This window comes from Suncus etruscus, chromosome 1 (genome assembly GCF_024139225.1).
Source record: "Suncus etruscus isolate mSunEtr1 chromosome 1, mSunEtr1.pri.cur, whole genome shotgun sequence".
NCBI lineage: Eukaryota > Metazoa > Chordata > Mammalia > Eulipotyphla > Soricidae > Suncus > Suncus etruscus.
In genome coordinates, this window is record NC_064848.1 from 185,138,635 (window position 1) to 185,152,319 (window position 13,685).

The window sequence follows — 13,685 nt, forward strand, 5'->3', positions numbered from 1 at the left end:
CCTACCCCATGGGGTCTGTCCCCAGTCACTAATGGGGAGGGTGGGTATGAGGTTAAGTCTGACCTGGGTGTGTAGAGCTCTCAGAATGAAGTGGGGGGAGACACAGAAGAGCCAGTGGCAGTGTCCTTGGTGACTGACTGTCCCAGAATTCCTTGGAAAGCATCAGAGGGAGAGGCCATAGCTGGGGCCAAGCATGGGAGCCAGAGCTGAAAGTCGCCATCTCTTCTAGCTGAGATTGCATTTTTTGGGGGCATGACCATTGTCTACAAGAGCAGCATTGACCTCTTCCTGTACGTGGTGGGCTCATCCCAGGAGAATGAGGTGAGTTCTGAAGGTCAGTGGGGTCATGGCCTGGAGTCTGGGGTGGAACAGCTTTCTCAAGGTCCTGCCTTGGTGCCCTTTCTTCAGGCTCTGGGGATGGGGAGTAGCCAGGGTGATTCTTTGTGGGACAATGCCTGTGTGTGGTGTCCCTGAGGATTTTGGGAAATAGAAAGGAAGTCCTAGTTTCTTCTTCTTTTTCGTTTTGTATTTTGGGTCACACCCAGCAGCGCTCAGGGGTTACTCCTGGCTCTATGGTCAGAAATCGCTGCTGGCAGGTTCAGGGGAACATATGGGATGCCTAGATTCAAACCACTGTCCCTCAGCTTGCAAGACAAACGCCCTACTTCCATGCTATCTCTCTGGCTCCAATAGCATGGAGGTAGGGCATTTGCCTGGTTTCTTCTACAGCAAAAATCTAGTGCCATGGCAGGGGCTGAACTCTTAGTGCTTTTCAGCAGAGACATGGGAGAAGTTTCTGTGCTCCCACTGAGTGGTCCCCAACAGGCAGCCCCACCTGCACCCCGTGGGCTCTCGGTCTTCCTCAGCTTCTGAACCTCAAGCTCAGTTATTTCCTCTCCTGTGTTTGCCTGCAGCTGATGCTCATGTCTGTGCTCACCTGCCTGTTTGAGTCCCTGAACCACATCTTAAGGTGAGAATGAAACCCTTGCCCTCCTGAGCCCCAGCCCCAGCTCCTGAGCCATCACAGATGGGGGCCTTTCCCTCTTACTTCTTTTTTTTTTTTTTTTTTTTGGTTTTTGGGCCACACCCGTTTGACGCTCAGGGGTTACTCCTGGCTATGTGCTCAGAAATCGCCCCTGGCTTGGGGGGACCATATGGGACGCCGGGGGATCGAACCGCGGTCCTTCCTTGGCTAGCGCTTGCAAGGCAGACACCTTACCTCCAGCGCCACCTACCCGGCCCCCCCTCTTACTTCTTTCCTGAAGTCTTCCCACCCCCAAGACCAGAGACAGGAGCCAGAGCTCTCTTTGTGGCTCACTACCCTTTACACGACCACACAAAACAGAGCCTCATGGAGGAGATGACAAGAAAACAAAAAAAGCAGAGCCATTTGCTTGGGGCAGGCTGTTTGCATTGGGCCAGAGGTTTAGCCTCATGTTATTAGACTGGAGACTTGGGGTGGTTTTTACTGCACCCCCATTCAGTGCTCTGCTGTCTGCCTGTCCCATAGCCATGACCTGGGTTAGTCTCACTAAAAGAATCCAGAGTAAGTGACTGTAGTTGGTTGATGATAAAGCAGTGATAAGAAATGCCCAAGAGGGTTGCAGATATGATGCCCAACCTGGGGTGTGTGTGCCAGGCAAAGGAGGTCTAAAGGGAACAGACATTATCTCTGCTCAGCAAGGCCTGGCATAAATGCTGCCCTTTCTGTCCTGTGTCCTCTTGCCCTTCTGGGGGTTGCTGGGATGGTGGTGGGGAGAGTCTTTGGGGGAGGACCCAGGCCTGGCACTAGCAGGAACCAAGAGCTGCATCTTTCTTTAGGAAGAACGTGGAGAAGCGCTGGCTGTTAGAGAACATGGATGGAGCCTTCTTGGTGCTGGACGAGATAGTGGATGGCGGGTGAGCAGGCGGTAAAGAAAAGATGTGCCATTGAGGGTGTTGGAGCTGGATCTGGCCCAGCACACTGTTGGCATATTCCTGGGGATTCCAGCCCTCACCCCACTCATGATTTCCACATTATCTAAAATCAGTCTGGAGAGAAAGGCTGAAGGCCCTGTCACACTGACAGATGGTGAGGCAGGGGGTTGCGAAACAGCCACATAGACACATGCTCCTCCTGGGAAGGACATCATTCAGACAAAGACCTGCTTCCTACACACCCCACACTTTTTGTTGGGATTCACATAGCCGTGCTCAGGGGCTACTCCTGCTTCATCCCTGGGATTGGCTCCCAGAAGTGATGGGGATCCATCACTAAACCAGGGTTTCTGCAGCTGGAGAGATGCTACAGCAGGTAGGAGGGTTGCCTTGCATGAAGCTGACTCACGTTTAATCTACAGCATCTTATATATTCCCCCACCAAGAATGATCCCGGAGTGCACAGTCAGGAGTAAGCCAGGTGTGGACCCAAAATAGAACAAAACAAAAAAACAAAAAACAAAAAAACCAGGGTTTCCTGCATGCAAAGCATACCGGTCCTTTTTTTATTTTTTTTGGTGGTTGCAGAGTCTACCCAGTAATGGTTTAGTTCTGGAGGTTGCTCCTGGCAGTGCCTGGGGGACTATGCAGTGCTGAACATTGAATCTGGGTCTCTTGCATGAAAACATATACTTCAACCTTTTGTTTGTTTGTTTGTTTTTGGCCACACCCCGTGACACTCAGGGGTTACTCCTGGTTATGCACTCCGAAATCGCTCCTGGCGATTTGGGACATATGGGACACTGGGGGATTGAACCGTGGTCCGTCCTAGGTTAGCGTGTGCAAGGCAGACGCCCTACCACTGGTGCCACTGCTCTGGCCCCACACTTCAACCCTTTACAAAATAATTTTTGTTGGAGAGAGGAGCCCACACCCAGAAGTGCTCAGGGGCTGCTCCTAGGTGGATGCTATCATGTCTGGCAGTGCTCAGGAGTCATGAGGTGCAGGGCTGGAACCTGGGCGCCCATGGCAAATCCTGCATTCTGGCCATTGAGCATGTCTGGTCCAACACACTCTCACCTGTGACCCGGATCTTCCTGAGCCTTTTTTTTCTCCAGCTTTCAAACTGGGTTCCCAGGGTATTTCCTCCTAGGGGGAGGAGATGCAGGGAAGTTTGTGACAATGTTCAGTTGCCTCCTGTAATTATACTTTTCTCCTTTTATTTGTTTATTTTGGTGGGTTATTTCTGGGGAGGCACCACACCCAGTGGTTCTCAAGAGTTACTCCTGCCTGTGCACTCAGGAATCACTCCTCATGATGCTCAGGGGACCATATGGGATGCTGGGGATTAAACCCAGGTTAACCAAGTACAAAGCAGGAGCCATTCCCACTGTACTATTTTTCCTGCATCCTTTTATTTTCCTTTTAAAAGAAACTGAGTGGGAGCTGGAGGATAGCACAATGGTAGGGCATTTGCCTTGCATGTGGCTGACCCAAGTTGGACCTTAGTTGGATCCCCCAGTGTCCCATGCCAGAATGCAATTTCTGAGTGCATAGCCAGGAGTATCCCCTGAGCACTGCTGATGTAACAAGGAAGGAAGGAAGGAAGGAAGGAAGGAAGGAAGGAAGGAAGGAAGGAAGGAAGGAAGGAAGGAAGGAAGGAAGGAAGGAAGGAAGGAAGGAAGGAGGAAGGAAGGAAGGAAGGAAGGAAGGAAGGAAGGAAGGAAGGAAGGAAGGAAGGAAGGAAGGAAGGAAGGAAGGAAGGAAGAGAAAGAAGGGAGGGAGAGAGACTATGCTTTCCCTGCCTGCCTCACGCTTCCAGGGTGAGGTCTGAGAGATTCAGTACTGCAGAATTCCTCCACAGCTATTCACTGCACACTACTGCCACCTCTTGTGCTCATCACTCGGATCCCAGAGCAAATGGGGGTAAGGCCAGGTTTTGTGGAACAAGAAGTACATACAATTTGGTACACCCCTTATTAAGGCAAGCAATTAGAAAAACAGTTAGATAGATAGCAGGGTTAAGGCACTTGCTTGAAACAAAGCTAACCAGGCTAGAGCATGGCATCACATATGGTCCCCCAGCACATCCTGGAGTGATTCCTGAGCACACAACCAGGAATAAGCCCTGATTACTTTCAGGTGTGTCCCTCCCCCCAACTATACAAATACAAAATGAGCTCCGGGCATCAAGTTCCTGTGTAAGATGGAGGCCTGAAACCTGAGCTTTCTATGCATCTGCTATGGTCTTTGTGTTCCTAAAAGTCCCTACTCCTGCCCCTGAGTTGTTTAGTTTCCCTCCTGAATCGTATACCCACTATACGATTGCCCAAGCAGTCATATAGTGGATAGGGTCTTGCATGCAGCCAACTCGATTCTGATTTGATAGCTCCTATGGTTTCCCAAGCATCACCAAGAGTAATAACTGAGTGAAGAGCAAGGAGTAACCCCAGAGCATCATCAAGTGTGGCCTGAAAAAAAATAGTGTGAGTTGGAACCTGAACCTAGAATGCTTCTGTCTCTCTGGACTAAAGCACTTCTGGTGAGGGAAATGAGGGGTCAGGGGAACCTAGGGTGGGGTGCCCGGCAGAGACTTTTTTTTTTCTCGGTCACACTCATTGGTGCTCAAGGGTTACTCCTGGCTCTGAGCTCAGAAGTCACTTTTGGCAGGCTCAGGGGACCAAATGGGATGCCAGGATTTGAACCAGGGTCTGTCCTGGGTTGGCCACATGTAAGGCAAATGCCTTACTGTTGTGCTATCACTCTGGCCTTCAGGCAGAGACTTTTATGAAATGTCTGTTCTAGGGTCTGGGTCCTAGAGAAACTGGTTGTCTGTTTGGAGGGAATCCCTTGGGCAAGATGTTCTGTCTCCCCACATAAGGAGGGACACATCACACAGTAACCCTGCAACTCCAGCTCCTCCGTGTGTCCTCAGTGAATCACAAGAGTGATCTTGATATTTGGGACTTTATAAAAAGCTAGTAGGGGAACTGGAGTAAGTGGGTAAGGTGCCTGTCCTACATGCAGCTGACTTAGATTCAATCCCCAGTATCACATATGTTTCTACCAGAAGTGAATCCTGAGTGCAGAGCCAGGAGTAAACCCTGCACACTGCAGGGTGTGGCCCCCCCAAACAAAACAACAAAAAGGAAAGTAGGGGCCAGGGAGAGAACTCAAAATGCCAGTACATATAAGTTGCATGAGGGATGCCTCGTTTGATCCTTGAACGCCACCATGTGTGATTCCCTCAAAAAAGAAAAGGCAGGGCCCGGAGAGATAGCACAGCAGTGTTTGCCTTGCAAGCAGCCGATCTAGGACCAAAGGTGGTTGGTTCGAATCCCGGTGTCCCATATGGTCCCCCGTGCCTGCCAGGAGCTATTTCTGAGCAGACAGCCAGGAGTAACCCCTGAGCGCTACTGGGTGTGGCCCAAAAACCAAAAAAAAAAAAAAAAAAGAAAAGAAAAGGCAAGAGATTTTTAAAAAAACTTTATTGACTGATTGGTTTTTGGACCACACCCAGCAGCACTCAGGAGTTACTCCTGGTTCTGCACTCAGAAATCCCCCCTGACAGGCTGGAGGCCCATATGGGATGCTGGGAATCAAACCAGGTCTCTCCCAGGTTGGCAGCATGCAAGGCAAACGCTTACTGCTGTGGTATCTCTCCAGTCCCAAGGCAAGAGATTTTGAAGGATTTTGATTTCACTTCTGTAGCATGACTTTTATAATGTCATAAGGGTAAAAATTGGGACCCCCCCTCCAGGGGCTCCCTCTTTCACAGCACAGATTCACTCCCAGACCCAGCAGATGAATTCCAGAGTCTGAGTCTCTGATTTTCACAAAACCTGGATCTTTTTGTTTTTGTTTTTGGGTCACACTCAGCAGTACTCAGGGGTTACTCCTGGCTCTGCACTCAGAAATCGCTCCTGGCAGGCACAGGGGACCATATGGGATGCCGGGATTCGAACCACCATTCTTCTGCATGCAAGGCAAATGCCTTACCTCCATGCTATCTCTCCGGCCCCAACCCTGGATCTTTCTAAACTGATTTGCCCTCACCTGGTTGCCCAATGCGAAACAAAAGTGTGAGCAGTGGGTATGTAGTGCAGAAAAGTCCAGGGGAGGAACCTGGAAGGGGTATTGCAGGGGAGGAGGGAGGCAGAGGCGCAGCAGAGGGTGGCCTTTGAAGGGAACTCACCCCTTTTCCTCCCGCTTTTTCTCAAACCATGCAGTGTGATTCTGGAGAGCGATCCCCAACAAGTGATCCAGAAAGTGAATTTTAGGGTAAGGTCCTTGGGTCCCCACCCACCTGCTCCAGGTTCCTTTTCCTGTTCTCCCTGTTGGTGGAAGACTCTGGGGCTGGGAGAACCTAAATGCCAGCAGAAGCAGCTGGGCTAATCCTCAAAGGGACACAAAGTAGAGACCTCAGTTCTGAGGCCGTGGCTAGAATTTTCCTGCCTCCAGGAAACTTTCCTCCATCTTTCTTCCTCACCTGCTCTCACCTGCCTGGGACCATAAACTGGCCCCTAATGGGGGCTGGAGCCTAGCTTACAAGCAACAGCTAAGTTCAGGATCCCCGAACCACACTCACCTCACCACCCCTTCCCCAAGCTTCACCTCTTTCTGCACTCCCAGGACTGACCCCCCTTCTTACTGTTGCCCACAGACTGACGACTGCGGCTTAACCGAACAGAGTGTAGCCCAGGTAAGTGCCTCACTCACCCCTCATTTCTACCTTGGCCAGAAGTGGGCTAGAGGGAGAAGAGGAGAACATTCCAGAGGGAGTCCTAGGGTCTGTCAGGTTGAAAAGTTAGTCAGGGGCTGAAGAGATAACACAGTGGAAGGGCATTTGCCTTGTATGCGCAACCTAGGACCAACCCAGGTTCAATTCCTGGCATTCCACATGGTCCCCTGAGCCTGCCAGGAGCAACTTCTGAGCATAGAGCATGGAGTAATCCCTGAATGCCGCCAGGTGTGGCTCAAAAACTAAAAAAAAAAAGTCAGTCATTGGAGAAAGTGGTGAGGCAGGCCCAGGCCATCTGCTGGAGCAAATCACTAGATGCTTCTAGAGTATTGCTAAGGGGAGCTGGTATTCACATCTCCCGCTTGGGATTGTTGTATGGAAGCCTGAAATCCACTGCCTACCATGGACATAGCTGGGCAGCACTTGTTCCCCAAAGCAAGTTGAGAGTGTGACTAGGCCCCTGATGCTCCACTCTACCCTAAATGAATAACAAATAGGAGTTTACCCCTGAATCCTCCTCTTGGCAAGTGAAGTCCTTGCTGGCAGGTCTCTGCCCTGAGCAGTGGGAAGTTTATTCTTTTGCCTGCCTGCCCTTTCCGTGCATAGTCTCCTCTGGGGGCTAAGCTAGCCCACCTCACCTGTCCCAGCTGCACAAATACCTTACTTGACCTCTGCTCTGTCTGCCTGCAGGTCTCTCTGTCTAGATTGACTAATACTGCTTCGTGGAACTTCCTGTTCTGCACTAATCCTTCCCACTGCGACTTCCAGTTGGCCTGGGCCTGGGCCTGAGGAGCCCTGATATGGGGCTGCTTTCCTGTGACTTTCCTTGGTCACTGTCTCTTCCTAGTGCCATGGGGCACCTCTGCCTGCTGGATTAGGGAGCAGTGAGTCCCTTACCTTCTCTGGCTGGGGCACCTAGGGGAAGTAACTCAACTTTCCTGGATCTCAAGAGGTTACAAGACCCTCCTCACAGTGATTAAGAAGTTGAATGTAGGGGCCGGAGAGATAGCATGGAGTTAAGGCATTTGCCTTGCATGCAGAGGGATGGTGGTTCGAATCCCAGCATCTCATATGGTCCCCCGAGCCTGCCAGAAGTGATTTCTGAGGGCTGCTGGGTGTGACCCCCCCCCCAAATAAAAGTTAAATGTTCTAACATAGGACAAGTCCCATATTTCCAAGTGGAGAAAGAATGAAGACATAGGCATCCCCTACCTCTCCTCCCTGGCAGTACTCGGGGCATTGTGAGATTTGGAGTCACATATGGTGGTCCGGGGACCATCTGTGGGGCCAGGGATAGAGCCTGGAGTGGCAGACCTTACCTACTGTATTATCTCCTGCTCCTCATGCTGCACTTTTAATGGAATTCCTGAGCCAAAAATCACAGGAAGTGGATGAGAAGGAAAATGGGGGAAGAGTGAAGTTCCAGCTGGAAGACGTGGGAGATTGAAGGGACATGCCACGTGGGTTGGAACTTGGGAAGGGCATGAGGCTTGGTAGTCAGGAGAGACAATCAGAGGGTCAGACCTGAGAGTCCCTCAAATATCTGTATTGTGTGTGTGCACAGTTGTATGGATTGTGTAAGCACCAAACTCAGGTTGGTTCATGTCTGAGTGCAGATGTCAAAGTTGAGGCAGGGTGCCGGGCAGCTCAGGTAACCAGACACCGGAAGTCTGTGGCAGGACCGCCCCTTGTTTGAGGAGCCAGGGCTGCACCCACATTCAGAGCCGCAGATGTCCCAGCCCCAGGGCAGGGCGTTTCTGGCCTAGGAGCTGGCTGCAGCCAGTTTGGGCCGCTCTCTTTTCTGGAAGGACCAGCCCCACCTAAGGCAGCCGGAGCGTAGCTGCTGCCACCTAGTGGTCAGAGATAGTAGGGACACGTAAAAGAAGGTGGGCCCCAGAACCCCTTATATTAGAGCAAGTAGTGTTTCACCACTTGACAAAGCCCACACACAACCTCCTCCCCTGCTTTTTTTTTCTCTCAACCTCCCCTAATTCAGGTTCTACAGTCTGCCAAAGAACAAATTAAGTGGTCATTGCTGAAATGAAGTTTGCTTTCAAGACCCAGACCATTACCCCAGGGCCAGCAAAAACCCGAATGTCCCAAGGGGCTGAGAAAGATTAGCTCCCCTCCTGATTTCCACACCTTCCTGGACCTCTTCCTGAGGTCTCCAGCCAGTACTCAAAGATGCAAAGTTTTGGCTTCAGCACTGATTCATCCTCTTCCTGCTCTGCCATTGGGCTGTGAGAACCAGCTGAACTGCCTTAACTCCTGGCCCCAGCACACTAAATAATAAACTTGCCTTTGTCTCCTGCCAGTGGGCTCCTTCCCTCTTGAGTGAGTTTCTAATAAAAGATTCTGCACTTTCTGTGACTCATCATCTGTCCTGTGCCCAATACGAGGGTGCATTCTTGCGTCTGGGGAAAGTGGGAGAAGGGAATGTTGGGGAAAGGGACAAAATAACATAGTGAGGGGGCCCCCTATGTTGTGGGGAGCACTGACTATGATGTTGAGGCCTTGAAAGAGTAAAATTGGAGTTGGGGAGGAAATTATAGAGGCTCTCTACAGAGTGTCTACATCCGGGCAAAAGACTCAAAAGATGGTACACATATGGTGGCACGTTGGGGATTCATTTGAGTCACTTTTTCCATTTCCGGCTTCCAGAAGGGAAGGGCGTATGGCTTCCTCTGGACAAACTGAAGAACAGCTTGCCTGTTTTTCTTGGCATGCCCAAGAATGCATGCAATTTCAAACCTGGTATTACCCTGGCACTAGAGTCCCCTGAGTTTGCTATCGCTGGACCCCCGGATGCTAGGAAAACGATGCTCAGAGCTCAGTATTCAGAGCTAGTGTCCGGGGAGGTGGGAATAATTTGCAGATTGGGAAATAGAGAAGAATGGAGGGGGAATCCCAGGGGCAAAGCAAAAAAAAACTAGAAATATCTTTCTGGTAAATGCTAGACTCCCAAATTCAGCTCCTGTCCCCAGATGCTCCCTTTTCTTTACTTTCTCTGACACGTGTGTTTTCTACACACATATGAATAAGTCTTAATGATGAACCTCCAGATTGCTCATCCCCCCTTCACCTTCACCCCGCTGCAGCCAGTCCTGACTTCTACAGCGGTTCCACGCCCAGCTGGACTCCGCCCCGCGCCAGTGTCTGGCCGAGGGGCGCCCCGCTGCGGGACCACATCTGCGATCCTGTAGCGCCACCTGGAGGGAAAACTGGGAGGCGCACTCCCTCCGGGTCCCCTTTCCCCGAGCTAAGTAACTCCGCCCACTGCTCCTGCTTGGTCCCCCGGCGGGCCTGCGACATCAGCATCCCGGCGTTGCTACGGCAACCAGGATGCTCGCCATCCGCCCGGAGAGTTTCGCGCCGGCCCTGGCAGACGAATTTCCGCTCGCTGCTGCAGTAAGCCGCGAGCCCCGGGTTTTTAATAAAGGCTGTCCCTGCGGGTTATCACGCCCTACATTATAAACTCCTCGAAGATGGAAAATTTATAACGGGCATGGTTCGTGCTGTAATTAGAGAAAATGATATAGTTATGTAAACACGCACATTGGAAACACCGTGTGCATACCCCCATTCCAGTAAATAATGCAAAAAAAGGGCAACTTTGAAAAGGGACCCCCAAAAAAGAATGCTGTTCAGGACTGGAGAGTCGGGGGGTCAATGTGGCGGCGGGAAATGAGAAAAAAATATCCAGAAATATTTGGGCAAATAAACAGCCTCGCCGGCTGTCTGCACGATCTCTAACTGGACGCAGGAGGACAAGAGAGCCAATTCTCTTCCTTTGCAATCAGGTGCGCCACCCCCCCCCCCCCAACTTGGGCTCCGAAATTCTAGTGTGCCAGAATTGGGAAAGACCAGCACTTGACACAACCTAGTTCACCGAATTCTTCGGACTATGGCATGCTATCCCTGTTTTATGAAGGGGTACCCCGAGTCTTGGAAAGGTTAGAGTGGGCAGCAGTTTCTGCAGGGTCAGGATTGTCCTGCCCCTTGGTTGTTTGGGTTTTTTTTTTCTCCTTTACTTTTTTCTTTTCCTTCCTTCCTTCCTTCGGGTTTTTTGTTTTCTTTTTCTTTCTCCTTCCTTCCTTTTTTCTTTCTCCTTCTTTCCTTCGCACATGAGTTAATGTGCTTCCTCTTTCCCTCCCTCCCTCCATCGCTCTCTTCCTTCCTTCCCTTCTTCCCTTCTTTCCTCCCTCCTTCCCTCCCTCCATCGCTCTCTTCCTTCCTTCCCTTCTTCCCTCCCTCCCTCCCTTCCTTTTCCTTCCTTCCTTCCTTCCTTCCTTCCTTCCTTCCTTCCTTCCTTCCTTCCTTCCTTCCTTCCTTCCTTCCTTCCTTCCTTCCTTCCTTCCTTCCTCCCTCCCTCCCTCCCTCCCTCCCTTCCTTCCTTCCTTCGCAATATTGTTTACTGGGGAATGTACTGGGTTATCAATAATGAACCTAAGAGCTTGCAGAGAGGCATCAAGAAATGCATCCTCGCCCTGACAGTGCTCGCTTTGCACGCTTGCCGCAAAGGCGCTCTTGGCCGCGCCCGGGAGGTTGGACCCCGAGGACCCCCTTGGCGCCCGCAGCCCCGCAGAGCCGCCAGCCCGGCGGGCCTGGCCGTCTGCCTAGAGCCCTGTCGGCTGGCACAGGTCCTGCCCCGGACGGCCTCATTAGCGCTGCCACAGGCCGGAGCCGGCGGCTCGGAGCGCTGGGTTTCGGGAAGGGCGGCTGCAAATTCCGGGCGCCTTGGCCACCGGGGCGCATCTTCCCGGCTGCTCTCCTCCCCCGGCCCTTCTGGGTTTGGGGGGATCCTCCTCTCTCCCCTTGGTCGACCCAGCAGGTGTCGGAATCTAACTGGAGCGTGTTCAGGATGCCCCTCGACTTTGGCTCATTTGGCACCAGGGAACGTGAGAAAGTGGACCGGGCCTAGGGCGCGCCTAGATGCTCCGGCTCCGGGACTCTGGTTCCGAAGGCTGGCTCAGCCATACCTCGACCGGCAGGGCACGCGGAGGTGGCACTGCCAGCTCTCCCAAGCTCCCTTTAGACCTACCACCCTGAGCGGGGCGCCCCTCTCGCACGCCCAGCGCCCCCCTGCTTTCTGGCCATTGGCTGGCAGGCGGGCAGCGCGCGCGGGATTGGCCCGAGCATGGACAGAGGCGGATGGTCCCTAGCAGACCCTTGAGAGACAAGTGTGTGTGGGGGGTCTTCTCCCCGTCGCCCTGATTGCGAAGGCGGGCCCAGCCGAGTCGGGTCGTGAGTGGGGGGAGAGGTGAGCTGCAAACCCTCCTGAGGCCAAACTTTGTCTAGGCCGTTGGCTTTTTGCAGAGGGGACAAGAAAATCTTGTCTCCGAATTCTTAGGTGTCCATTAGAGAGAATCATTACCTTTTAATTTTGGATCTCTGTCTGTCTGTGTCTCTGTCTTTATGTTCTGTCTGTGTCTCTGTGTCTGTCTTTCTCCCTTTCTCCCCCTCCCTCCCTCCCTTTTTTCCTCTCCCCCTCTCTGTCTGTCTCTCTGTCCCTCTCTGTCTCTGTCTCTTTCTGTCCCTCTCTCTGTCTCTTTCTGTCCCTCTCGGTCTCTCTCTTTCTCTCTCTGTCCCTCTGTCTCTGTCTCTCTCTCTCTGTCCTTCTGTCTCTTTCCCTCTATCTCTCTCATCTCTCTTCCCTTAGATACCCTTTAAATTCCGGAACTGACGAAAGCAAATGCGAATCGTTTACCCAAATTTGGTTGGTGATAACCCTTCAGGTCTTCCTTTTCTTTCGGGTCTTTCACTCAACCGGTTCTTGCCTGCGTGAGTGCCTTCAGATATTTAAGTGTTTGCCAGGAACGAACCTGAAGCTAAAGGAAAGGAAGAAACGCAGATGACCAAGCGCTTGGGCCCCCTTGCGGCAGGTGGATGGAGACTGAATGGAACCGAGGCACCAAGAGATTTAAAGTTAGAGGAACTGCTCTTTCTTGGTCTGTCAAATTCAGAGCAGACACTGAAGATGCGTGTTTTTTTTTTCTGGTCCCAGATCTCTCTCTCTCCCTCCCACCCTCTCTCCCCCCCCCCTCTCTCTCTCTCTCTCTCTCACACACACACACACACACACACACACACACACACACACACACACACAGAGCAATGAATCAAAGGACTGACTACCCAATTTCATTGCCATGCTTTATGGATTCTTCAACCATTCCTGTGCTCTTCTTCATTCTACCAAGACAAACGGGCAACCAGAACTTTCATAACAGTTTTTGTTTGTTTGTTTTTTTAGGCCACACTCAGCAGCACTCTGGCTCTGCACTCAGACACTCAGAAATCGCTTCTGGCAGGCTTGGGGGACCATATGGGATGCCAAGGATCGAACCCAGTCCTGTCAGCCCCGTGCAAGGAAAATATTGTATCACTGTGCTATCACTCCGGCCCCTTCCATAATAGTCTAACACAAGTGATGACACAGCATATGGACATAACTGGTGGGTGGCCCCATTCTCAGTGGACTCTTAAGTAAAAAATAGAAAAACTCTTGGGAGTAGAAAGAAAAATCACCACCTGCAGAGATCACCACACTCAGAGCCACAAGGCCACAAGAGCTGCAGCAGCACTGGGTATGGCCCAAACCCCCCCAACTCAATAGCCCAAGAGCAAGCATGTGTCTCCTTATGGCCACATAGGTCCCCCATATCAACATATCCCCTTTTCTTTTCTTTTTGGGCCACACCTGGTGATGTTCAGGGGTTACTCCTGACTATGCACTCAGAAATCGCTCCTGGCTTAGGGGACCATATGGGATGCCGGGGGCTCAAACTGCAGCCCATCCTAGGTTAGCGTGTGCAAGGCAAACACCTTACCGCTTGCGCCACCGCTCCTGCCCCAACATACCCCATTTTTAAAAAAGGAGTCTAGTCTGTCTGGTTTTCCTTCTAACTTCATTTCTCCTGGATGAAGATTCTGCAGCCATAAAAGAAACACAATACTGGAGAGAGAGTACAGTGAGTAGGGAGTTTGCCTTGCATGAATCAGATGTGAATTCAATCCTCACCTCATA

General features: G+C 51.6%; 1 protein-coding gene across 1 annotated transcript in view; it reads left to right on the plus strand.

Moving 5' to 3' along the window:
- COPZ2 (COPI coat complex subunit zeta 2) overlaps window positions 1-10,070 on the plus strand; it is an 18,776-nt gene extending 8,706 nt beyond the window's left edge. Inside the window, exons 4-10 of the mRNA XM_049766567.1 lie at window positions 230-321; window positions 915-970; window positions 1,822-1,899; window positions 6,147-6,198; window positions 6,581-6,619; window positions 8,736-8,832; window positions 9,757-10,070. Of these exons, the coding sequence (XP_049622524.1) occupies window positions 230-321; window positions 915-970; window positions 1,822-1,899; window positions 6,147-6,198; window positions 6,581-6,619; window positions 8,736-8,832; window positions 9,757-10,070 (728 nt within the window). The remainder of the gene's footprint in view (window positions 1-229; window positions 322-914; window positions 971-1,821; window positions 1,900-6,146; window positions 6,199-6,580; window positions 6,620-8,735; window positions 8,833-9,756) is intronic.
- Window positions 10,071-13,685: the final 3,615 nt, after the last annotated feature.